This window comes from Chaetodon trifascialis, chromosome 8, assembly GCF_039877785.1.
Source record: "Chaetodon trifascialis isolate fChaTrf1 chromosome 8, fChaTrf1.hap1, whole genome shotgun sequence".
NCBI classification, from domain to species: Eukaryota; Metazoa; Chordata; class Actinopteri; order Chaetodontiformes; family Chaetodontidae; genus Chaetodon; species Chaetodon trifascialis.
Window position 1 is genome coordinate 13,540,502 of NC_092063.1, and position 27,057 is coordinate 13,567,558.

At 46.4% G+C, this 27,057-nt stretch overlaps 1 protein-coding gene across 2 annotated transcripts in view; it reads right to left on the bottom strand.

Moving 5' to 3' along the window:
- The window catches only part of rarga (retinoic acid receptor gamma a), a 37,598-nt gene that overhangs the window by 5,853 nt on the left and 4,688 nt on the right, over nucleotides 1-27,057 (bottom strand). Inside the window, exons 2-3 of one of the 2 annotated variants that reach the window (XM_070967830.1) lie at nucleotides 23,949-24,322; nucleotides 336-484 (exon numbers count right to left, since the gene is read on the bottom strand). In XM_070967830.1, the coding sequence (XP_070823931.1) occupies nucleotides 336-484; nucleotides 23,949-24,117 (318 nt within the window). In that variant the 5' untranslated portion in view covers nucleotides 24,118-24,322. Of the gene's footprint in view, nucleotides 1-335; nucleotides 485-13,641; nucleotides 14,153-23,948; nucleotides 24,323-27,057 lie in introns of those variants that run through there. The other variant, XM_070967831.1, reaches the window with a different exon arrangement.

The following is a 27,057-nucleotide window of genomic DNA, read 5'->3' on the forward strand; positions in this document are numbered from 1 at the left end:
AGCAAGAGACAAAAGGGGAGAGGGCGAGAGAGAGAGAGGGGTTGTGTTTTATAGTCAAGTCATCAAATCAAGGATGTGACATTTAACTGTTTCTCTTTCGTTTCTTACTGTTCTTTAAACTCTTTCCCTGACTTGAATCCAAAAGAGCATCTTAACTCTTTGCATTATTATGAATTTTCACTTTCTTTCTACAGCCACAGACTGCCCACAAGGCTCTCTCTTATCTTGATGAAAAGGCAGATAACTAATAATTCTTGCAACCCAGCATTTTTCTAAACGTGTGTCATAAATCCACACGGAGCAGACCGTAAAAGGATCTGGCAGGTTCTTCTCACCTTGCAGCCCTCACAGGAGCTGACACCGTAGTGGTACCCTGAGGACTTGTCCTGGCACACAAAGCATGGCTTGTAGATACGAGGTGGGGGAGGTGGAGACGGAGAACTGGGTACCATCTCCTCTGAGCTGGTGCTTTGGGTCTCCACCGCTATAGACAAGAAAGAAAAAGAGAGCAGAGAGAGCACATGAGCATTTGTCATAAATCGTCGTCTGACAGGTACCGTGTAGTGTGTTTAACTGCATTCAAACATGATGTGACAACTAACAGGATTTCCTTTTCCATTTGAGCTGCAATGCTGAGTAACAGTTATGCTTAGATGGTAAACATTTCACCTGGAGGTGGGCTGTGATGCATTATCACACTATTCTTTTTTAGCTCATCTCGCTGAGGGACTAAATTGATAAGAGAGAAAGAGAAATGGAGCATGAACTACAGGCAACACCTTTCATTTCCAGACAGTTACCAATTACCACCCTAAGGGGCAGCACTTAGGTGCATATTTGGGGAGATTATTGTGTTGTGCAAACACAAAGAAACAAAGGATGGATGACAGCAGAGACAAAACTGTTTTAATGCACTAAACAAGAGCGTGCTTGATTGACAGCTTCTCTGATAAGGCCAGGTAACAGAGTGAGCTGTTGCAGCGAAGAGTCAAAGCTGGCTCTTCCTCATTCCACAGACTGAAAACAGCACATGATGACATCCTGCATGCACAGAGTAGACACATGTCAAACACACGTGTGCAAAACTGGTGTAAAGCTCCCCTCTACCTTTCAAACCAGAACACCACAGTGACGCCAGCGCTACCTCCAGTCACGTACTGGCTATGCTGCATTAAACTTCACTATATTCCAAAGTGGAACACATATAAGCTCTTTAGGATTTTCAAGTGTGCAGCGTATGGATTCCATGCTTCCCCTGAGAAACATAAGCTGCTGCACACACACACAACCAGACCCTCATCACACATGTTAGCCTGCACTAACTCAGACACACATGTTGTTCAGGGGAAGTATGGAACCCATACGCTGCACACTTGAACATGCACTTACCCAACAACACCTCTTTCAACTTTCACCCTTGGTTACCCTCAAACTTCAACCCCCCAACTCTGCATCCCACCACCCCCTGACACACAAACCCTATTTTTCTCTTGTTTCCTGGCCCTAAATTCCTCAGTGCAGCCCTGCCAGGTTTTAATAGAGGCCTAGGCTCGTAAGGCGGCCTGTAAAGGCAGTCCCATGGCTGGACTGGAGGCCCCAGCTCGGCTGGCCTAAACTTTATTGGGACTCGGTCACCTTGGGCAGCTATTCACACCACCAGCTGTAGCTCCCAGCCCGTAAAAAAAGCCAATCATAAAATAAAAAACAGGGAGGCTCTAAAATTCTAACTTTTACTGCCTCCACCTCCCCCCAGCACCTTCAATGGAAAGCACAGAGGGCTAGCCTAAACTTAACCTACAACCCCCCCTACCCCTGCCCCCCTCACACCCAAGGCTGAAGCAAAAAACCACCAGCTTGGCTTTTTACAAGAGAGGAGAGACTTCAAAAAGAAGAAAAAAAAGAGGGGCGTAAAAAGAGGAATTTGATAAAAAACAGAGAAAGGGGCAGAGGGGGGAAGGGGGAGGAGAGGACACAGTTGCTCCTGAGGGCAAGTCTTGTTCAAGACCAAGCAGACCATTACGACCATTTCTGCTACAGCTGCTGTGACTGGCCGGCTACTACTTCATTAATGATAGTAACAGAAATATGTCAGACATTTTCATTTGTTGACTGCTGCTCAAACATCTGTTTTTCATATGTGTTTTTATATTTGACAATTCAGAATCCACATTCAAATTCCTCCTTTGAAAGCCTTACTTTGCTGGAGGCAAAGATGTTTTCCATTAGTTTTAAGAGCGATCCCCAAGCCAAATGTGCAAATCAATCTAAAACCTGAAGTTTACGCCCGCTGAATGTTTCTACAGCAGTTCTCATATCTCCCTGGCCAGAATGTAACAAAGCAGCAGGGTCAGTGAGAGAGCAGAAACCCTCTGAACGTGCCATGAACCTCTGTGTTTATGCAATAATAACAGAAGCAAATGAGGCTCCAGACCGAGCGCTGACAACCCCTTAGAAAAGGACAAACCATATGTGGCGTCAGCTAACGAACAGTGACTGACAACATCTAAATGGAGAAAGAAAACCAAAGCCAAAAAGAGAAAGGCCATCCTGGAGAAAACCCGGACAGCAGTGAGAGAGAAAATACATCAGGCTCCGTCAACACGCTGAACCTGGTTCCTGCCAGAGAACATGACTCCTGTACCCGCCTCCCAGACTTCGCCTCATTCAGCCTGCTCCATCCAAATCCCCTACACCACTTACCCCAGGGCGCCACAGTGAGAGGGCCCATTCAGGCAGCCGCCCTGAGCCCCTTTACCCCGTCTCCTCAACTCAGCTCATCACTGTTTAGAAAACAAAGCCCTGTGAAATGAGAGGCCCTCCTTATCAGCGTTCTGAGGCCTGGGGCACCATTTGCATGACAATCCGCTGGACCAGGCCTATGAGCTGATGACGGACGGATGAGATGAGAGGAGTGGGATAGGTGGGTGGCTGCTGTTGTTGGGGGAGGAGAAGAGGATAAGAGAGGCAAGGAGGCATAGTTGAGTTACCGGTAGCCACTGTTTGTTTCCTGCTAAGTATCAGTTTACTCCCTAATCCCTTCTCTCAATGCTCTCTGTGCACAAGTGGCCCAGCTGCACTGACCAGGCCTAATCCCCTGGTCATATACACACAGAGATACTATTCAATGGCTACAAACTACACACACATGCATACAGGAGGATAATATTCACTAGCTACAAACTAGAACACAGCACACAACAACCTGCACCCTCCTAAATTACACTAAAATGCTTCAGCTGGAGTGGGATGTGCAGTACATCATTCTCCACAACCTCATTAGTTATGAAATGTAACTGCACATGACAGAAATAGCTGTTTAGCTGAAGGTGACTTCAACTAGGTCAATTACATTAAATTCTAGGTCAAGACAGCTGGGCCGTTCAATGTCCCTTCAGGTTCAACAGATATGATAGGAGAGAAAAAGAGAATAGGAAGCAATACTAAAGAAAAACATGGGAACACTAGTAACACTGAAGCTGCCTGTTGTTCACTCGACTGGAAAGGGGAGTGTTTCTAATGTATGTGAGCAAAGGCATGACTATGCAGCTCGTGTTTTATGTTGCAACACACTCTTTTTAACAGAGCAGCATATGACATTCTGGCAGGGTAACAAGTTTTCTTTCACAATAGGCCTGCAGATTTTGTCTACGTGACTTGTTGGTGCGATTGAATCTTCAGTAGGACGCTGTTCCAGAAGTCTAGTCTTGGCATGTGAGAGCGAATGGACAGGCTGTTTCTGTGTGAGGACAGTGTGCAAACAGGGCAGCGCATGAGTGAGTGGCACAGGCATGTTTGTAGGTGTTCACTTCTGCGTTTGTGCCATTTGCGTATGCGCCACTCCAACTATGGGCGCTGCCCGCTCTCTGCAGCCTCTATTTGATTTGCAAATGCAGGACTGTTCCTAACAGTGCAGCAGTGGGCTCCACAGTTCCTCATTAAAATATCCTCCTGTGTGTGTGTGTGTGTGTGTGTGTGTGTGTGTGTGTGTGTGTGTGTGGCTCATTGTGTTCATTTTTTTTCTGTTCGTGTTAAACCGCAAGCACGGGCATGTGGGGCCTTTGTCTCCATCTCTACCTTCATTAAATAGCCTGCAAAGCTTGCATGTTCTTGCTGAATGCACTGAGCAGTAAAGGAGCGTTTGAGACTTGGAGGCAGTGTGTGTGAGACAGGGGCACACAGTAGGGCTCACTGTGAAAAGAGGGGTGGGTACTGGGCAGAGAGCAGTGGCAGAAGGGGAGCAGATTGAGAGAGGATGGTGAACAGTGGGCTGGAAGACTTGCTGGCACACTAGGTGGGGCTTTTGAGGGTGCCCTTGGCCCTGTACCCCATGGCAGAGGCGACAGCACCACAGCGTGCTCACTGAGTGACCATCAGCACACCGAAAGGTTTCCATGAAGAACTGGGCTTCATGAAAGAGGAAAAGAAAGTACCACACCCTTGTCAGTGGTGCCAGCATGTTTCGCTCTCCTTCTCTGTTTCTCTGCCCACGTCTTCCTGCCATCCCTCAGAGGCTTCTGCTACAAGGTCCCACACAGCAGACTCGTTTCCTTCCTCTTGTCAGTACCAGTCTTTCCGGAGGATCTCCGTCACTGCTTTTGCAGCCACTTCTCTGTGTCCCTCGCTGCTACACCTCCTTACATGTGCTCTTGTTTCTCACAGGTCGAGCAATACTGCTGCTCTGTTCAAGCTCTGTTGCACACGGTTGAGTCACCTGTGAGCTTTCAGGTGGGAGGTCTATCAAGTCTCGATTGTGTGAGTTACACAAGTGCTCACAATGTAACCTGCCTGAGAAAGAAATTGTTTATACGGTGGAGAAGTCAAAAGCTGGGAGGAAGGGAGGGAGGAATGCGTGTGTGTTGACAAGGAGGGGGGATGCTTTCATTAAAGGTGCTGAGCAGTAGCAACACCTTTCAACAGCTGTCAGAAAGCTCATTACCTGGGCTCCAACACACACACACACACACACACACACACACACACACATGCCTGTGAAGAGGCCCTGCTAAGCTAAGCTGTCTTTTAAAACACACGGCTATGATAAAGCTGGGCTGTCGACCAGGAGATGGCTCTGGCTTGAGCAATGAAAATGCACCAAGCTGGCGAGAAGTAGTGAGAAACCAGACATTAACACACACACACACACACACACCCCTCCAGGAATTTACACCCTTCTGTCAGAATCAGCAGACAGTCATGAAACACAGACAGTGAGGGACACATGTGTGAGCACACATGATGCACATCCATAATCTGAGCCCAGGCATACTGTATATGTAGAGTTGTTTTGAACTGCGTTCATCGCTGCCATGTGTGATAATCACAATACTCCGGACACAACACGAGTGGCACACAAAACTCCTGCCAATGCACACACACACACTTCTTTATCTAATGCTCCACCAAAGAAAGCACACTAGCAGAGCAGAGCAGAGCAGAGCAGAGCAGGAGAGGCAGCAGGTGGGATAAGCCTGTATCCTCGGGGCACATTTTAAAAAGTGGAATTACCCTTGCAGTCTGGTGGTGCTCTCAAAACTCCCTTTCTTCTTTACAGCACCTCATAAAGGGCCTTTTGATATTTTCTTGATGGAGTCGGCCAAGCCAACATTTGGCAGCAAGCACCCCCCCTTTTCCTGCACCACACAACTCTGTCAAGAAACACACAAGCTGGCTTCAAACAGACAAACTTGCCCACCAAGCCGCCTGTCCCCCATGAACCCGGTGCAAAAGTTTCCTTCAAATGTCCTTGTACAAAACCTGAGGAAGGAGGTATTAAAAAGACGGGGAAAATGAAAGGAAGCATAATTTCAATGAAAGGATTTTAGTTGGTGGCCTTTTATGGCTAGCACAGGAAAAAGCAGACAGTCAAGTGCAGGTCTGTGGAAAAAATGTGCCCCCTCATCCCTGTGGTGAGCTCCAGCTGACTCTTCATCTGCCCACCAGAAGACAGAGAGGAACACAGCTCTCCTCCAGTGACTGGAGAGTGAACCCAAACCTGGCAATCCGGCGCAGGCCTGGGCCGTTGATCATGTCAAGAGGACAGGACAAGTCACGGGCAGGCGAGGAAGCAGACAGAGAGCGGAGGCCGGCAGGCAGACAGGCGAGGTGAGGAGAGAAGAGAGTCATCGAGGCAAAGCCTGACTCTTTGATCCTCAGGTTGTTTCTCGTCCTCCCAGACTTCCTCTCACCATCTGTAGCCCTGGCTCTCACCTGTCTGTCTCTGGCAAGGCCGCTAGCGCTCGTTCAATTGCTATTGCTTCCTCCCCACAACAATAGAAACCTACAAAAGTAGAAGTAGTCCAGCTGTAGCTGCAGCCTGGCTCTGTCAGAGGAAGTGAGGGGAAAGGAGGATAACGTAAACAACAACAGTAGTATTCACTCCAACTCATTGGGGAAGCACCGCAGACCAAAGCGTGCTAACACAAACCTCTTATTGGAAGGAACAAGCACACCCACAAATAGTAGGACACAGTTCATTCCCACTCAACATGTAAATGTTGGTGCCCAAGAGTTTGCACTCACTACACTAAGTGTTTCCTCTTGCTTTTTTTCCTGCAGCTCAATGACTGTTTTATAGAATACTGTAAAGACACAGCCATCTATCTAACATCTCTAACATTTTACTGAGTCCAGATTTACATTTACAGCTACATTTTCCCTGCATTCACTGGAAAGGACTTTAAAGGTAGCACTTTGAGAGAGACAAAAGCAAAGACAGAGACAGAGAGTTAGGTAGACAGATAAAGAGTGAGAGAGCAGCCAGAAAATGACTGTGACTTCCTGATGTCTCGGTGATTTGCAGTCCATATGTACGTATGTGGTATTGCAACAATGGCACAAAGTCCCCTAAAACTGGCACAGGCACTCAAAGTCATATCAGATGTAGAAGTAACTCTGAGAAACTTCTGCTTTGAGTAGTTCAGTGAAGCAGTGATGCATATCAGAGTTTTTCACTTTTGCTTGGCAACCAACCGCCAACAGGTTGCCCAACTCTGTCTCTGGGCGGAGGCTGTCAGAGCACTGACAAGAAATTCAGAGTGGGGCCATGCAGTGATTCATTTCCTTCTCTGTCTGCCTCTCGACGTGTTGGAAGTTCCATGTGAAATTAATCTGGGGCAATAACGTCCCATTTTGACATTTTGACTATTACCGTTCAGAGAATACAAATACGTCACTGAGCAAGCAAGCAGCGTCCATTCAGTCAGTTCCCATAACAGCAGTGCACCCTGAACTCATTCAGCATTCCTGAACAAGGCATAAATCATCCCAAGCAGCCCCTAACTCCTTTGCTGGATCGCTTCCTGTCTAACTGGCTGTCTGTCTGGTTTTCTCTCAGTGTTTTCTGGCAATGTGAGGTGCTCAAAACAGTGGAGCAGGAGCTGATAAATCCGGGCCTACTGACAGGATGACTACAGCCGGTTCTCATTCGATCACAGGTCACGCTACAGTGAAGACCTGGACATACTGTATTCCCGGCTAGTTTGTAGCCACTGAAGAGCATGTGCTTTTTTTTTTCCATGCATGGCTGCTCGTGAGTCTGTGTCATGTGTGCAAGTGAGAATGAACTTCTTGTGTCAGATTCAGAGCAAGACATCTCCTGCAGGGGCAGGGCCACTGAAACAATGAGAGTGTTTACACACACTTCAGTCACCTGGAAATGTGGTCGGCTCTCTGCAGTAACTTCTTTTTAAGACAGATAACAAAAAAGCAAAAAAAAAAAAAAGATTTAGAAACATTTCGACAGAATAAACCTGATTTTGTAGCCATGTTTACAACAGGGATTTTACATTGCGTGCATGACACAGAGCCAGCACAGGGAATGCATCGCTGTGAGGGCAATGCAGTGGGATGAAAGGAAAGACCAACACTGTAACTGTGCATCCCTCGATCCAAAATAAATAATTCCAAACTCTGACTACAACAGAAACAGAAACTAAAATAAATAAATCAGTTTCCATAGATAAACTGGAGACTATTTGTAACATTCTGTACATTCACACAGTAACAGGAAGACCTGTGTGGTCTGAGAGCTTTGGTTCAAAAACAGGACAGCAGGTTAGAGAGAAATCTGATTACTGGCCAGCTGTGTGTAAATATTTAATAAATGTAATATAATACATAATATATTAACATATCAACATTTAATATTTCTCCTAATAATCTGGTTTCATTTGTACATGCAAACATATTGAGTAAAAACATACAGAAAGAGACACACACATGTCCAGAGAGGCATCTGTCAAGTTCTCCATTAACATTTATGTTCTCCCTGTAAAAAGTGCCAGGCTGTCGGCTAAGCGCGCAATTACAGGCTTGTCATCTCACACACACCTGTTGTCCCTCTCAGTGATCACACAGGCAAAATACACACACAAAGAAATGCAAGTATACTGTATACAAATGAGCTCCTGCACCATTTCCAGAAAAGTGGTCATGGCAGTTGCACATACGCACATTGGCAGAATTTGACTAATGTCCAAGTGAAAACAACGCCAATGGGCGTCCATCCCCCTCCCTCCCTTGGCTAACTCCTCTTCCATCACTCTCCACCCGTAAGCCCTGATAATAGCTGTACTACACCAGCCGCCCACCACTCCCTGCCAAACACTGTCGGCTGCGTAAACACAACCCGTTCACACATACACAGAGGGAGGACAGTCGGGCTGGTCTGGGTCTCCAGTCCCGGTTTGGCTGTCCGAGCCCTCCGCTTCTCATAACAGTGAACCCCTAGCAACGCTTGAGCCAAGCCGTCAGTCAACAACATGGTGGTAGCAGAACTGCTCTCTTCACACTCAGTTCACACATGGCTCTGAGCTGACATACGCATACTCCTATATACACTATACACAAACACACATGCGAAACAGTACATCGCGTGCTGACCAGTGAAATAAACTTTCACAGGTGCATGCACGAGTACAACACGCACACACAAACGCCAAGGTGCACACACATGCACACACTGCCTGCCAAGTGCCCACTTCTTTGTACAAGGGAAAATGTGCCTGGCAGGCAAAGAGCTGTTCTCAGTAAACTGCTACAATAGCAGCAGCCAGACATGGGTGTTAGGGTGGGTAGCCACAATACCTCCGTGACCAGCAAACTATTGTGAAAGAACTTACAAAAGTCCACATTTTATACTCTGCTGATACAAAGGGGTAAACTGTTGGCCAAGTTGCCTCATAACAGCCTGTTCTGTCATGTTGTGCTCCACAAAATTTCCCCGTAATGCTTCAGCGTAGGCGCTCTTGTGAAATACTGTTAAAGAATTTCACGAAGACGGACAGGAAAAGAAAAACAGAAGGTCCAAGGTGATGGATTCAGGCTCCACATGACGGTTGTTGAGTTTTATTTACAGTGGTGTGACTGACACTGCTGAGGGGCTATAAACTGCTATTAGAGCAGATCTGGATTCCGACACAAGCCTGTGGAATTCAGTCTGGCATATTGTCTGTCTCTGGATTTGACGCAGCAGTCTGGGTGCCCAACGCCAGCCAACCAGCCACGTAAACACTACATACGTTGACATATAGGAGTTAACAGACAGACTTCACACACGCAAGCACAGCTTGACACTCTCATATTTATGCATTACCAAAATCACTCATGAAAGCCAGTTTGTGGAAAAAAACTTTAAGCGACAGCAGGGATTGAATCTGTTTATTTATAGGCGGCACTGCCTATTAATGGGCTTGGCTATTAGGCCGACTGCAGGGCTGAGACAGATCTGTTAGCAAGGAGGTGTGATACTGCAACACAAGCAGTCCTTACACTGAAAAAGGCTTCATGCTATTAAAATGTTTTCAATGTTATAATGTAATGTAATGTAGTAAATATTAAATAACTACGACATCGTTAGAATAAATTAAAATCATATTTAATATCACAGAGAATGTGCATAAGATCTCTGCAGCTGCCCGACTTACAGCAAAATAATGAATTATTAAGGTCTACGTACGGTATATATCATACATACCTACTTTTAAGCCAGTGCATATACATGCAGATACATTACATCCATGTAAATACCTACACATATGCATACACAGTAATGCATCTTTACCCAGAGAGCAGCCTGTCAAAGAGGATCTCTATCCACTAACTGCACTCTAAAATCAGGCGTTTTTCTGATGACAGTTTGTAATTACAGAACAGAAAAGGTTACTCTCACTCGTCAGCGCTTTGTTCATTTCACTTTGTACTTTAAACAACTCAGTGGCATTTGAATAGCTGTTTTCAGAGACAAGTGAAGGTTTTTCCATCAGGCATATCAATTACGACTCAGTGACCTTGGACCAGCTGACTACTTAAGCCCTTTTAACTTCAGCACATTCATTTGACATTATCTTGAAAGGATCAACAAGGTCTATGTATATATAACAGCATTGACAAGTCCTCATTAGAACTGCAACCACGGTATTATAAGTCTCCTCCATTCTCTCTTACACACACACATGCATGCATGCACACACACACACACACACACACACACACACACACACACACACACACACACACACACACACACACACACACACACACACACACACACACACACACATCCCAACCCCCCTAACCAAGATACCACTATCTATTCCCAGTCCTGCCCCCTCAGGCATTCTAATCTTTTAATTGAATCTTTTGTAATTATAATGAAATAACTGCGGACTTCCATCAGGGAGAAAATGATCGGGGCCAGAATGTGCCAGCGGTCACAGGAAGCTCTTATTTCTCTGCCATTGCTGCCGAGATACACCCCCATTTCAATTAGCTCCTCAATTCACATTTGAACAGCACATTAAGGGAAAACAAAGAGGCGTGTGTGCCTGTGCGTGTGTATGTGTGATTGCACGCACGGTGATGGATTACTCCAGCGAGCTGTTACTGCCATGCCACTCTCTCGTATGTATCGCTTGCAAGCATCACAGTTAATATCCAAACAGTGTTCAAAAAGATGGAGCTATGAGTGTGTTTTGGTGAGAGAAACACACTTCCCCTTCTTCTGACCCTGGAGAACTGCTAAGCGTAATTGCCTCATTCTTCTACGCAAATTAACATTGACAGAGTGGGGATTGGTCTGCATAGGCTCTCTCAAATGGCTTCCCCGGCAGTTGACTAATTCAGTTCTCATTGACGTATGACTAAATCAGTGTCCATTATCCTTACGCGCAGGGCAGCTCAGATGTAGTACCAGCTCTGTGCTAGAAGGCACTTAAGAGCATTACACATGGCAAGCTGGTTGAAAGGGTCTCCTTTTCAGCGAGTTGACAAGGCCACCACACATGGTGTAGATCTGACATTGGCCAGGCCGTAGCCTCTGACTAACCTCTGACATTGAGGTCTCCCACTGGTGAACAAAAAACAGGAAAACTGACCACACACTTTAAAGTCCTCCGACTGTCCCAGGCTAATGGCCCACAACAGTGACACTTATCACCGCAGGAGATTTACTGCCAGGACAATAGGATATACTCATTTTGTGTAAGATTTAGGGGGACAAACATCTTTTATTGCATTTTCCACAGGATCTCAAACAAATGCTGACAATACTAAGACTTCTAAGAACATCCATGTTCCATGAAAATCACCTCGCAGTGCACTTTTCCAGTTTTTCACCCTGTTGTTCTTAAAAACAGACAAAGGCGCAGTTTGACCACAGTAATTCATTGTTGTGTATCATGCCAGGGCCAGGTGACTCTCCTCACAAACCCGGTGGTTATTTTGGTGTGCAGAATGTGTGCTTGTGTGAGCCTGACATTAGGAGCCAGACAGGTCCCTCTGTTGTGCAGCTGGGCCGGCTTAATGAGATATCAGACTCAAACATCAATTCATCAGCCTCATTGATGAGGACAATGAGGGGCAACTGCTTCAGTAAAGAGAGGCATTATGGCTCCTCATGTGGGGATAGGGCAGCCTTGTTTACAAAGGTTATTGGGCACAGAGGGCTTGAAACAGTACACCACACCCGCCTCCACTTTGCTCTGCTCTGCTAGACTCAGCTCCCTTACCCTCGGGGCAGCTTCTCTGGACTTTTTATCTCTTTGAGTTTCTGGAACAAAGAACCAAAAGAAAAATGTACTTCTGGAATCTGGAGGCCTAGTTTTTAAATGTGTGCATGTGTGTGAATGGGTTAAAAGGAGAGGCCTTAGAGGCCTGATTGATTAAATAAACAAATCTCATCTTGTTATCATCAGGGCTCCCCTAGCTAAGCAGAGCAGGCTGGGCTGGCTGGAGTTCCCCCTGGCCTCGGCCTCCACTGACAGGGCATCTGTCTTCATTAAAGCTCAGCCAGTGTGCATGACAGCCACTGAAACGCTGGTGTCTTCACGATTAATGAAGACAGATGACCACCCCCCCAAGAGGCAGTAAAAAGGAACAAAAAGCAGGAGGACGAACAAACAGAAAAACACACAAAAAAAATTCAGAATAAAATTCAAAAAGCTTCCCAAAAACAAGAAGACTGCTCAGCTGTTTATCCCACTGCTCGATCTCTTCTGTATTCTTGATTGTTTTTCCACTGTCATATCTGGCTTGGCTCCCTCTGCACTTCTCCCACCATACCACGCATATACACCCCCACTCCTTTTCCACTCTCACACGCTCTCTCACAGCAGTAGCGGCCCCCTGGAAGTGTATGGAAATGGACCCCAGTTTTGTCTGTCCAGAGACAGGCCTGTTGTTAGAGTCAGAGCCTTGTCTGAAGTCAGTGGTGGAAGGACGGAGAGAAAAAAATGGGAGTGTGACAGAGGAAAAGAAACTGGCCAGAACGTCCCTCAGCTTTTCAAAGTCAGTGTATGCATTCCACATTTCTAATTTATTCATCCATTTCTCCATTAAATAATTAATCTACTTATTAATTCATGGCTGTTTGGCTTACGAGGAATATCATTATCCATCTAGTATACGGGAGCATAAACAATCCAACGACCTATGAAGACTGCAGCGGGCTGCACAGAACTTCTAACATCCGTAATATCAAACAGGCCACATTCGTCAAGAACCTTTCATGACAAATACATCAGAAATGGAACTTCAAGTGTCGAATGAGCACTATGAATGGAACATAAACGAAATATGTATGTGAACCCAAAGCATCACGGTTTTCTCTTCCTGTCACTCAGCAACTCTTTCCCCCTTTCTTTCATCCGTGCACACTCATAGTTTTGTTTTTAGTACACAGCACCTGGGAAGGTCAAACCTCAGGTGGCTCACATTGTCACTGAAACTTGACTCCATGGGCTCAGACTCACAATTCAAACATGGACACACACACACACACATGGACACACCGTGCATATCATATCATAGCAGAGAGTTTCTTTCAGATGGCTGAGCAGCTCAAACTGGCTGTGGGCTGTGAGGGGGGAGAGGAGAGGAAGAGAGGAGAGGAGAGGAAGAGAGGAGAGGAGAGGAGAGGAGAGGAGAGGAGAGGAGACTGGTTGTCCAAGTCTTTTCCTGTGCTGCTTTGTAGCCCCTGACAGCAGACCCCTTGGCCAAGCCCTGAGGGGTAAGCAAGCCAGCAATGAGAGAGAGAGAGAGAGAGAGAGAGAGAGAGAGAGAGAGAGAGAGAGAGAGAGAGAGAGAGAGAGAGAGAGAGAGACATGACTGTGTCATACAAGAAAATCCAAACGGGATGCCACTTACACTGAACGCTGGCACTGCCTGTCCAAGCGAAGGGGTCCAACCCCGCAAAGAAGGGGCTCGCCTTCCGCAGCATGCAACCACCACGGCTGGTGACATCATAGAGCTGACGGGGGCCCATTCCCAGAGCCTCCATACAGTCGAACATGGCACCCCCCCGCCCTCGGCAAAAATCACTACGAGCCCTCAGTCCTGCCTGCGTCCTGCCCTGCTTCCACCGCTCACGTCACTTGCTGAAGCAGTGACAACAACAAACTGCAGCAACAGCTAGCTGGATCTGCTCCCTTCCCCTCTCCCCCTGCACTTATCTCTCGCTGTCACTCTCTCTGCTGGCCTCTCCTGCCGACGGAGTTTCCCTCTTTCCCTCTCAGCTGGATCTGAATCCTGCCTGGCCGGCCTGAGCTGAGCTGAGCGTGACTCTGACTCTCTACTCTCCCCCTGCCCTTGGGTGAGCTGCTCCCTGTCTGCTGTAACAGACCTAAATAACAGCCTCTCACAGCTCTCGCTGAGCCCCAGACACGGCGGAGCGAACCAACTGCCTCGGCATGACGCTCTGAGAGGGGGTGGAGAGAGACAGAGAGAGAATGCCAGAAAGGGAGGGATAGAGAGAGAGAGGGACCCAGGAGGAGGGGGGTGGGGAGAGGGGAGGGAGAGGAGGGAGGAAAGGGGGCTGGCCAGCACTGGAGGAAGAACTGATCTGGTTAGAGGACAGAACTCTATTCTCATTCTTCTCTTGTTTTTTTGTCAGTCCTGCTTTTGTGTTTCATATTTCAGCTCCGAACGCAAACAAACTCAGCGCCCCCTTCCCTTCGTGTCCCATTCAGATCTGGTCCCTGTCTCTGTCTGTCTTTACATCGCACCTCCCCCAATTCCCCTGCAGTAAATATGAGCCCCTTCCCCTCCCTTCTCTGAGCCCCCGTCTCTAATCATAACCATATTAAAGTCCAGCCACTGGCCGGGTGAGTATGTGTGTGAGAAAGAGAGCCAGAGAGAGAGGGAGAGAGAGAGAACATTGTGCTGTGGTTGAACCCAGAAACCAGATGCCAGGGTAAATCCCTCCCTCGGTTCTGTCTGTTTGAGGGAACAGAGGATGGGCACTTCTTTCTGTCTCTCCCTCTGGAAGTGCTTTAACAGTGATGAATGAGGGCTGCCTTGCTCAATCCCCGCAGTGCATTTACACAGGCAAATACCCCCAATATACAAACACACCATGTGCTGGACACACTTCTCACAGGTTCACTTGACCTCGTTTGTGATTTATCTCCGAGCAACCATTGCAAAGAAATAAAGAGAGACGCGAGGATGCAGATGTGATGCGGTTGCGCAAGCAGTTAATCTTCAAGTATCAAAAGCCACCTGAATGTACAACATTGAGACTCAAACCACACAAAACAAATCTGCCTTCCACATTTCTTCTTCGACACAGACTCCTCTGTGTAGCGCTAAAACAATTTAATTTAAAACATGGCAGTCCCCTCACAGTGCCGGTAAATCAAAGGAAATCAATAGGTGGTCTGTGGTCGATAAAAAAGCCTGTCACTGGTCCTAACTGTTGCTCAGCAGACGAATAGACTCTGGCTGGGCTAAAGCAAACAGCCTGATACAATGGGAGATATATGATAATAGAATGGCTTCAGTCTGCGTGCCCCGCACATTCATCTCCCCCCTGTCAGACCAGCACAAGTGGTACAGCCCAGCAGGCAAAAAAGACAACATTTCCTGTCAATCTGTGCTGCTGGCTACGCTCTCCATAAACACACAGTGCCCCCCCCCACCCCCCACCCCCCCGTCTAACAGTTCACTCTTTTCCTGTCTCATGAAAGAAACCATGCTTTCACGTCTTGGGCCATTTTGAATGATTTCGATTAAAATGTTTATTGACCTAAAAGCTTTTCCTTCAGCTGAGGTCTCTTGTTTATTTTCTTGAGCTGGCACGCTCATGCGAGTCATACACACACACATGTGGGCTGACAATCCTCACATGCGCACGGGCACACACTCAGTCACACAAACAGACACAGACATTTAACAGCTCTTTTGTTGCATCAAACAGCAAACAACATCAGTAGTTTTCATGTGTTTCTTCATCCAGCTGTCGGACCATAAAGAGGAAGCTTTATGACAGTAGGGGAAGAAGAACAGAGGGTAGATAACAAACTCCTATCTATCAAAGATGCCCCTGCTCACAGCTTGATGTGAAAATGACTTTCTTTTTGGAACTCCCCACCCATTTGCAGAATAATAAAAAAAAGAGCTGATCTGGATTCATTTCAGATTAAATCATCACTGCCCTGACTCACATTTTTGTGATCCTCGAGCATTCTTCTCACACTCGTCTTTCGTCTCCTTCCTGTCTTTTTTTTCCCTCCTAGCTGCTAGTTTCATACAGCATCCTGGAAACTAAAAACTGGCCAATCCCCTGGTGTTTAAATGTTCTATGTAACATCAGCGTTGTTTGCCAGGGCTGCTCCCTGGACTGGCGAGCTGCAACGCCATCGATTTATAATATCATGCGCTCACACACGAAACCCTTTTGTTTATGGAGATTTATGGAGCCTATCCGACTCTCTCTTGGTTTTGACATTTCTTTTTGCTGTGTTTGAGACTGTAATTCAGACCACTAACCCCAGGTTCTCCAGTTATTGGCACAGCACTATGAGCTGTGAGTCTTCCAGCGCTTCAGAGGGTTTGCGGAGTGAGTTTAGACATCTAATCTACACATACTCCATACTGCTGCTGACCCAGGCCGTTCCCTGCCTCCCCTCCCCTTCCTTCCCCAGCCAGAGAGGTTGAACTCTAGAAGAAACCCCCACTGGGCCACTAACTTTCCCCCCAAACTTATCCTGCCCTCCCTCCTTCTCTCCCTCACTCTCTGGCTCACAAGTCTCTCCATCGCTCTCCTTAATTCTTTTTTCCCCCTCTGTTTCTGCAAATACTCTCTTCATTTCATCAAGTTCCCTGTGGCCATTCTTTCCTGACGGCATGATTTCTTTTCGTTGACAAAGTTCTCTGCTTTTGTTTCTGGTTTTGGAAATATTTCATTTTCAGTGGCTGCCAACTCCCCGGTCATTTCGTGTGACTGCTGCTTTCAATCATGTTTAATTGAAATGATTAGACCAGATGTTTATACACAACAAATACTAAATAAATACAGGACATTCAAATGTGTCTTTTTGTGATAAGATTTTCTATGTATGATGTTTCGCCTCTCCGTACAGTACACAGGGACGCTCAGTCAGCTGGACTCTGCTTATAGCTCCACGTGGGCTGGAGCCCAGGAAAATCAGGCTTTACTACTGTCTGACACTCTGATGCCAATTACAGATAAGACGTATACAACACATTGTTGCCACTTCCTCTGTATACAGCCATTCAGGTTCCAGCCAAGCAGTCAACAACACAGTGGTGTGTGAGGCAATAAAGACAGCTTGTTTTCAGATGGCTATGAGCTAAACGCAGCATGGTGATTTTGAAAGGAATGTAGAGCTTTTCCACTGCTGATGTGAGCATGTGTGCAGTGTGTGGACGTGCTGAAACAGATTGTCGGTGATGATAGAGACACTGAACACCAGTTCAGAGCGCCCTCCCACTACAGCCAGATTCAGGTTACTCAGAAATACACACACATGCCCACACTCAGAAACACACAGAGATCGTATACGGGCCATTTTTCTGAATAAATTAGCTTGATGAAGGAGCTAACAAACAAAGTACCCGAAAACGTTTTCTGTTCTTTCACGTTATGAACTTGTTGAATTAAAGAGATATCTTACTCAAGTGACTGTGTATTGTTCTGCTCGTCAGCAAAAACAGAGCACAATCCTAGCGTTGTTACTCATCACATCCATCAAGTGCTCCACCAGCCGCAGGTTTTACACATGTTCAGCTCTGACAAGACATGTAATCTTATCCACTCATCAACCTCACTCTCTCACAATATATCTCTGAAAGATACCTGATGTGTCACTGAGGAGGGACATGGGGAAAGTGAGGGATGACTTATGAGAGAGCCTGCTTCTCTGCGGCGGCCATGTTGGCCTCTGTTCGCATGCTTGTCCCTCCAAAGGTCTAACAGAGCTACTTTTCAGAGCAAAATCAGTCTTGGCCATCTTTCAGCAAAAGTCTTTTTTGCTCTCTGTCTTTTTCTCTCCTTTCATCTGTGCTGTCATGACATTTTACAACCCATGTTTTGTGGGAAAAAAAGAAAGATCTTTTAGTTGTGCAGCCAAAAATACGAACCCCCTGTCTTGTTCTCATAGGCCCGCCCTGCGCCTGTGTGCCCTCCCACGCCTTCGCACGGACCATCCCTCCTTTCTCGCCATTGCGCGCTCCTTGTCTTGCACGTGCCCACAAAGGCCCATCTGAAAAAAGACGCCTCCCATTTTTAATAGTAGCCTCTTTATCTTCATCTGTCATCATGTCAGAGCTGTAGCACACTCTGTGGCCTCTCCCTTACCAGCAACCTTTGCTGACTTTCCACACATGGAGGCATGCAAGCACACGCACCCACACACAATATACAAACACACACACAAAACTTTCAGGAAGTTTCCAGCACTTAGGGCAAATTGGCTCCAACTTGCACAGAGGGATAACGAGAGGAAATCCAAGGTAAAAGCTGAGCAGAAAGAGAGAAAGAGGAGAGAGAAAAGAGCAAGGGAATTCAAGAGCGCATAAGCCGACAGGGTTTAGGTGGATATCAGCGGAGGAGCAGATACTTCACTCACTTTCACAAAAACTCCTTCAGTGAGGTGCTTAAATTGACTTGAAAAACAAACTGGACTTTTCTGTCTATTTTCCCTCTGATCTATTGAATCATGGCCAGCACGGGCTGAAACATAAAAAGAGCAATGTGAGGGGAATCGATTTCCAAAAAGGAGCGGAGCGTCTCAGAGAGCTGTCATCTTGAGGCTAGTGGTCGCCTAGGGAGATGAAAGCAGGGATGTCAGACGATGCAGAGCTGTTTATTAAAGCAGAGGAGGCTCCAGTCTCACTGATAGATCAAGGACACAGCCAAACTGTGCAACACATGCTGTCATCACACACTCAAGAACACACAAATGGTCCAGTCCGAGCATTGCTAATTTGCTATGTAGATCAGGGTCACAGGAGCCGTGGTGCCAGCGAGCACATGGCTCTATAAGGGTGTTTTTCTCTGATGAAGTTTTGGCACTCAACAGTGAACGGCATGATCAAACACACCTCATATATCATTACAAACCACTTTCACTGTTCTATTTCAGTCTCCTAAATGATATGTGTGCAATGACCACCAATAAATGGAATGGATGCTGTGTAAAACATAAATAAACCAGACTGTGATCATTTGCTAATCCTTTTTGACAGACACTCAACTGAAAACAGCACAAAGAATGACTTTTGTAAATATATGCTTATTTTGAATGTAGCAACGCGTTTCAAACAAGTCGGGACAGCAGCAGCTAAAGTCTGAGGAAGTTGTGGAATGCTCCAAAAACACCTGTTTGGATCATTCCACAGGTAAACAGGTTCATTGGTAACAGGTGATAACATATCAGTATTATGATTGGGTATGAAAGGCTCAGTCGTTCACAAGCAAGGAAGGAGCGAGGTTCACCACTTCGTGAAGTAGATGATTGTATGAAGGACATTACTACATGGGCTCAGAAACACATTGCTAAACTGTTGTAGGTAAACACAGTTTGTGTGCAAATGATGACAATCTGCTTTTATTTCTGTTTTAGACAGCACCCCAACTTCTCAGGCCATTCTTCTTTCTGATCCAACAGAAATCATTCAATGACAGGATTGAGGTCAGAGATGGATCGGCTTTGCTGTGAAGCGCAAACAGAAGACTGAACGCTCAAAACAGGGGTGACACCGCGGTCTGCGAAGAGCACACAGGAAGAGAAGTAAAAGAGACAGAGATGGGAGTTTTGTCTTTGCGTGTCTGTAGGAAGCTTGTGCCTGAAAGGAAGTGAGGGCTGAGCTCATCATTTTCATATCCATACATAGCTCCCTTTCTCTTTCGTCTTCCTCCCTCCCTTCACTCAAATATACAGTATACCCACATAAGTGCAGACATATGCACCCAGACAAATCCAAACCTTCACAGTCAGCCACGTACCTACCTACCACCATGTAGGCTGGGCTGAAACCCAGCACTTCAACTTTTATGAAAATAAATAATGCGATACAATGTGCTGTTTGTGCTCTGCTTCGCATCCAGCGGAGAAGGCTGGTCGACATCCTTCCCTGCTGTCCCTCTCCTCCATTTAAAGGTTCGCTTTTACATTCCCTCTCATACCACATTTCCCACCAAAATGGCTCCTTTACGCAACTCCCCGAGCTCCCTAAGCCAACATGACCTCCTTGCTTGTGTGTGTGTGTGTGTTTAAGAATGCAATGAGTGTTTTTAATTATGTCACTCTGCATGAGGATATTTTTTTCTGCTGGAACATTTTGGTCCTTTTCACAGTTGCCTGACTTAATGGTTTGTGTGTGTGCATGTGTGTGTGCACACATGCATGCATGCCTATATGCTTGGCAGCCGGTATGCTAATGTTTGTGCGTGCGTGTGTGTGTGTGTGTGTCTGTGTGGTGTATAAATCCATGCCCAACACACACTTTCCATAAACAATACAGCTGTTCACCTTGTCTCCACCGGAGGCACAATGGAGCAGACCCAGGCAGATTTTAGACAAGTTTCAACACGCTATTCATTCCATTCTATTAATACAATGCTTTAATTTCATCCCACTGCAATGCAGCTGAAAACTCTCACAGCTCTTGTGAGTTTCTGTATACACCCCTCAACAAAAGCTAAAAATTATGGTGTGAGTGGAAAGTCAGAGCCCAGCAAAGGACTTCAGGTTTTGGTCCGAGCCATGTGGGCTGAAGGAAATGACCTACTAGCTTCTCAAAACATCCCTGTGGCTGGTTTTGGGGCCAGGGCTCCGGCCCTGATTGGTGAAAGCTTAGAGAGGTGTTTCAGGGCTCAGTGGCGATGGTATCACATAGTAAGTGGCCTTAATGGGCTTCCAACTGTTTGTTTGACGGGCTCCCATAATGACAGGGATCAACTGATAACGGCCTCCGCTGCACACGCAGCCATCAGGCCCCCTCATGGATGAACAAGGGCCTTTGCGCGTTTATAAAGATACGGGCGGTGAGGATGGGAGTCCTGCAGCACACCCACGTGGTCTCAGAACCTCATCCACACATGATTTGAACATTCAAGAGAAGTGCTTTCTGGGTGCACTTCCCCCATGTATGCATTAAGACTGAAGAAAAGCCTACTATCTCTACATGTGCAAACACAGTCCGCCTACCCCATCCCGCCCCTCTCCAGTCTCTTCCCACCTCTGTGCAAAACAGGTATTTCCAAAGACACTCTGGTGCCAAAACAGAGCGCCGCCATGGGAGGTGCTCCAACCTGTCAGTACAGCTTGCACACCCACCCAACAAAGGTAGGTGTCACCTTGGCTACCTTTCGAACCACAATTATGCACGAAGCTCTGGAGCTGGGCATGAATGCACTGCTATTTACTACACACACAAACACACGCAGAGAAATATCTGCAGTGCTACTCCCCGTATGAGGAAGGCACTTTCTCAGTCTGGCCTACAGACATCCCTGACAACAATGAGCAGGCCTGTTAAGCCAACTCCTGTAGAAGAAGTAGAAGGAGAAAAAAGACACAGGGCCTGGGGAATGTCCAAACCAAGGCCTTTTGTCTTCCCCGCTAACATTTAAGAGAGTGGGGAATGAGACTGCTGTCAGTAAAATGACTTGTAACATTCCTTGTCAAAGGATACACCAAAGGGAGGCTTTAAAAGCAGATACTAACAGCTGATAGTTTCCATCCACTGGCCAAAACTTAAACTGATACTCAGATGTATTTTTGTATGAGCCTTAGGACAAATAAGCTGTAGACATGTCTAGTGCTGAAAGACTCGATTAACTGATTAGTCAGTCGATAGAAAACATGACTTACTAAACATTTAGGTGATGCATCAAGCAAATCTGTGAAAGATTCGCCGATACCAGCTTCCCAAATGTGAGGGACTGATGATTTTCTCTGTTTAAATCATTTATAAGACCGAATATTTTGGGGTTTTGGGCTGTCTGTCAAATCAAACAAGAACTCCGAGTACTTTACTTGGATTCTAGGATCATTTTTCACTATTTCTTGACATTTTTATAGAGAAAACGATTTCTCAATTAACCAGAAAGTTACAAGTCTTGAGTCGCAGCCCTTGATATATGTATTTAAAGGCAATTAATAGAGCTAAAAAGAAACAGTTTACTAGAAACACAATAATAGTGATATTAATATTCACAGTAAATAACATTAGACCAATACTGGCATTGATTTGTTAAGGCGGTATCTGCTAATAAAGAGAAAGAACTAAAAAGAAACGTCAATCTCCACACACGAAGCTGAGTCAAAGCTAATTGTCACTGTGATCCCGACTTAATCTTTGACCCCCGCCTTGTTTAAGCTCTGACACAGAGCTCTGACACAGAGCTTAAACCGAATAACTGCCGTCCTTAACCCTTGCAAACGATATTGCTGCCAGTGTGGATGTGTCAGTACAAGCAATCATGTATGAAGCCCCAGTGCATGTGGTTGCCTGCGTCTGTTTGTGCTTTGATACTTGTTTTTGTTTTAACCGATGCCAGTACAAAAACCAAAAAGAATCCATCTGTCGGTGCTGTGGGATTTCACTCTGCGTCAGGGGTATGTTTCTAGTTTTTAGATGAAAGAAGTGCTCTGTGTGAGAGACGGAGACACAGAGCGAACGAGTGGGAAGAGTGTCTCTGGTGGTGTGTTTGCATGTGTGTATCTGTGTGTTTTCCTAGCAGGGTGTGTTCTTGGATTCCACCACACTAAGACATTACCCCCAGGTGCTCTCTCTTTCTTTCTCTCTCTCTCTCTCTCTCTCTGGTTCTGTGAACATACCTTGAGGATTAGGTGGGCAGCAGCGGCGAGGAGGAAGGGGGGAGGGGGGTGAGGTAGTGATTGACGGCTGAAAGGCTGGAGAGGTGCTCAGGCATGCTGTGGTAGGGGAGAGAGGGGGACTGCACACACAGGCAGGGGGGCTCTCAGGCTCTGCACTCAGCTGTTGCCACCCACACCCATTATAGCCCCTCCACCACCTACCACCCACCACCACCTGCCGCCCCTTTAGCACTGCACCCAGATAAGATTTCAAATAACTCCTGCTTACCTTTACCTCATGCCCTAACCTCAGCGAGAGTGCTCCTTCTTCTCTCTCTCTCTCTCTGTCTGTCTTCCTTCCTCTCACAATGACATCCTCAGCAGCCAGTTTGGCAACAATGGTTTTATATGAAGTCACTCCCTGACCCAGAATCCTGATGCTGATTAAACAAAACTGCATTTTGAAACTAGCAGGTGTTTTGAACAATGAGCAATGTATGTCTGCAGCGTGTGTGTAATCTGGCTAGTTTTTCCATGACAGAAAAACACTCTGCGTTGCCAACAAACTCCTCTTTGTGCTCTGTGCTTCATACATCATTCCATCTAAGCACTTCAGTATACAACAGTGCCCCCAGTGGTCAGGTCTGAAATACAAGTCTGACACTATTTGGGCATGCTGTTGTGGTTAGTCTGCTAAGCTGTTGTTTGAATCCGGCCTTCTGCTCACCTTTCTTTCCAAAAAATGTGTGCGGTACGCTCATTCTGAATAAACAGTCAGACAAGTCTTTGAATCACAATTGTGCTCATTTTCAAATATTTGTTGACGCTCAGAGCACTCATCACCTCACACTGAAAGAATGTTGTTTTGTCTCTAATTGCAGACTTGCGGGTTTGCCTGCCTCACAAAAGCTCTGTGAGAGGTCCAGATACACACACACACACACACACACACACACACACACACACACACACACACACACACACACACACACACACACAGACATAGACACATAACAGTGAAGCTTGATCCAGAGTTTGTGGTCACAACCACATCATCTACAAGCATCTATAAGGAAACCACAGGAGCAGAGTAATCATTGTATTGAAGAAAGTGGACTTTTCCCTCATGGTTTCTTTTTCTTTTTTTTTCTATGCCACTTGTCCTATATCACAAACAGACCCTAAAGTTTTCCATTTCCACAAAATTACACATAATGAAGTGCAATTTAAATAGCCATATTTTCCTCTTTCCAATGCATGATCAAATTGTTTAATGTGACATGATTAAATGAAGGTATGGGCCATGTATATAGTTTGAGTAGAAATGGAAAGTGATACATGAGAGGGAGGGAAAGTGAGACGCACACAGAAATGAGAATGACTTACAGAGAGCGGCCATCTCTTTGGGCAGGTCAGCACCAAATCTCCCAAACAGGCTGCTGTTGGCCAGCAGGTCGAAGGGGGAGTGGCTTCTCATGGAGTTGAAGGCGAAGGGGTAGACAGCAGGTGGGAAGCCGGTCATGTGACCCACCTGCTGTTCCCTGTTGGTTGCCATGGCGACAGAGCACACCCAGAGGTCCGCAGCAGGCCACTGGGTGAAGGTAACGGTTCTCACAACACCTGGAAATCCCCGGAAAAGTTGAAATCCTTGTCCTTTTCCAAGACTCTCAGGACGTGGGAAAGTGGATCAGCAATGATGAGGCCTCTAGTTCACTGAGGGAAGGTCGGACTCCACTTTAGAAGTCATCCAACTCAGTCTTCTGAGGAAGAGAAGATGGAGAAATGTGTTATTTCTGACTAATAAATTCACCACATGTAGCAAATGTTGCTGATTGGCATGAAAATGATGAGACAATCAGTGGTTTGTGTTGAGATCCTCTCTGAACCTGATTAACCTCACATCAACTCTCAGACCATGATCCATCTACGCCCTGGGACAGAGCATAGTTTATCCACAGTTCTAACGTAAGAAGGATGTGCAAGCTTATTACCGACAGGTATCAGAGAATGGGAAGGAAAGAGGAAGTAAGGAAGGACGGCGAGAACCAAAACAGATAAAGACGTGAGAGAAAAAGAATGAGTGAGCTGTGAGAGGAAAAGCCAGAAAAACTGGGACTGGGCGAGGGGAAAAGAAAATAAGAAAGAAGTTTGGAAAAAGTTATAACAGGGAAGAGCGGGAGGGAGGGAGGCAGGGGAAAAAAAGAGAGAGAGAAAAAGAGAGAGAGCTCTTGTTCCTGCAGTTTTGAAGAGCTTCCAGACTTCTACAGTGATTCCAGGCTATGCCATATGATTTAAATCACCAGAACTCTACTATAAAGAGCTCCTCTGTTCCTGCTGCCAGCCTAGCACAGCAGCCTGCCTCTCTGCCTCTTTCCCCCAGGACCAGAGGCCCAGACACGGGGTCCAGAGCATGAAGAAGGGAGGGAGGGAGGGGGGTTGATGGGGTAGAGGGTAGGGAAAATGAGATCCACTGATTGCTAACTGCTGCTGTCACTTCCAACTATCTTCTCTTGAGGTCAGGCTCCCATCCCACAGAGTCATTTTGGCTCTAACCTCCTGCCGCCCGCTCGTCACTTTGACTCCACACAGTAGGCACAGACAAGTCAGGCTCAAGTGTGGACAAGGCTGCCGTTATGCCCCACTGTTGACTGTTAATACAAGGAGAAGAAAAAAAAAATCCCGGTAAAGCCTCCCATTTTCTTTTTCATGTTTTTCTTTTTGCCTTTCGCTTCCCTAGCGTGATTTCATGAGTGGGTGGTGTGATCAGCTTGTTTTTTAAATGTGGCTTTGAAAAAGAGCAGAGCCAAGGAATTTGGAACTGCTGTGGCTTGTGAATCCGGGAGAAAAGACAGGGAAAAAATCTTGGTAATGAATTCGGAATAAACAAAGAAATATGGGGGGGGGCTGGGGTCTGAGGCTGAACCGGTGAACTGCTGAACTGAGCGAAAACTCATGGAAGAACAGTGACAGGGTCTGGGCACTGGGGGGCACTAAGAGGTGGCGCCATGCCCAGGAAAAAGAGGGAACGCTCCCCAAGATGCACACATATGCACCACACAGTCTAAAACACATACACATGCAATCAGGCACTGGAAAAAAAAAAACACGTGTGAGAGCACCCACTAACGCACGCACACACACACACACACACACACACACACACACACACACACACACACACACACACACACACACACACACACACACACACACCTCACCCCTTGCCTTTTCCAGGGCTCTGGCTCCCTCCCTGCCTCTCTTTCTGGCTCTTTCTCTTTCAACAGAGCCAGTTAATTACACCCTACTGCTGCAGGCAGCTTCAAACCACCACTAATTTAGAGTTCCATTACAGTAAACTGTTCCACATGTGCTTCCAGGGCCCAGGCAGGCTCGGGTGGCCACGTTTCAGGAAGGAGCAGCCGCCGATAGGCACCCACCCCCATCCTGCCAACACAGCCATACTGCCATCTCTCTTCTTCTTTCCTCCTTTCTCTCTGTGCTTCTCACTTGCTTCCATTCCCCTTTTCACTCTCCCTCACACAAACTACTTTTGATTTTTTTTTTCCTTTTCTGACCCACCCCACATCTCGTCTTTATAATCATGTCCTTATACCCAAGCCTCTCCCCCGCATCCCCCACCCGCACCTCATCTCCATCCCTCTACTGCTTATACAACTTGTACCATGACCCTGTGCAGCGGTTCCACTGTGTGGCTAACACACAAAAACATCACTAAAGATTTCACAGTGGGCCTAATGGGAGAAGAGGTACAGACTGGAAAAACAAAACTGCCAGCAACGCACAGGCTCATAATGTGTGTGTGTGTGTATGCATGTGTGTTATGAGTATGTACTTGGCCGGCGTTTAGCCCGATTGGGTATCTGCCTCATGAACTCAAACCAGGCCTCATAAAGGCAGCACAATCTGTCTGCGAGTGCTGGGAGAAGAGAGGAGAATAAAGTGAAAAGAGAAGATGTGTGAGAAAAAGAAGGAGAGTAGGACTGTACGCATGTGACTTCTGGATTCCCGCAGGGGGAAACAACAGTATACTGATCCAAAAATTGAGCTCTAAATGAGTTTCAAGCCACACTACCTGAGCACAATAAACCACAGAAGCAGTGTGTGTTTGCAAATATGTCTGAAACTACTAAGAAAGAAAGAAACTGAGACATACAGAAAGAAACTAAGAAAGAAAGAACTAACGAGAACAGAGAGAGACAGAGCCTTTTAAAATAGAACCCAGTAACTTTACTCTTCCCAAACACAATAATGAATTAATAAAAGAGTTGGCGCCAGTGTTTTTTAATGAGTCACATCAGCCCAGCAGCTTTTTACAGAGCCATTTATGTTTTATGTTGGGTCCTGTGGTAGGCTCACTTCGCCAGCCCGTCTGGGGCTATAAGGGGATAAGGGGAATTTGGAGTGACCTCATCCCCTGTTAGCCAGGGCCAAATGGGCATGGAGGGCCTCCCCACTTCCCCTGAGCCTGGGGGGC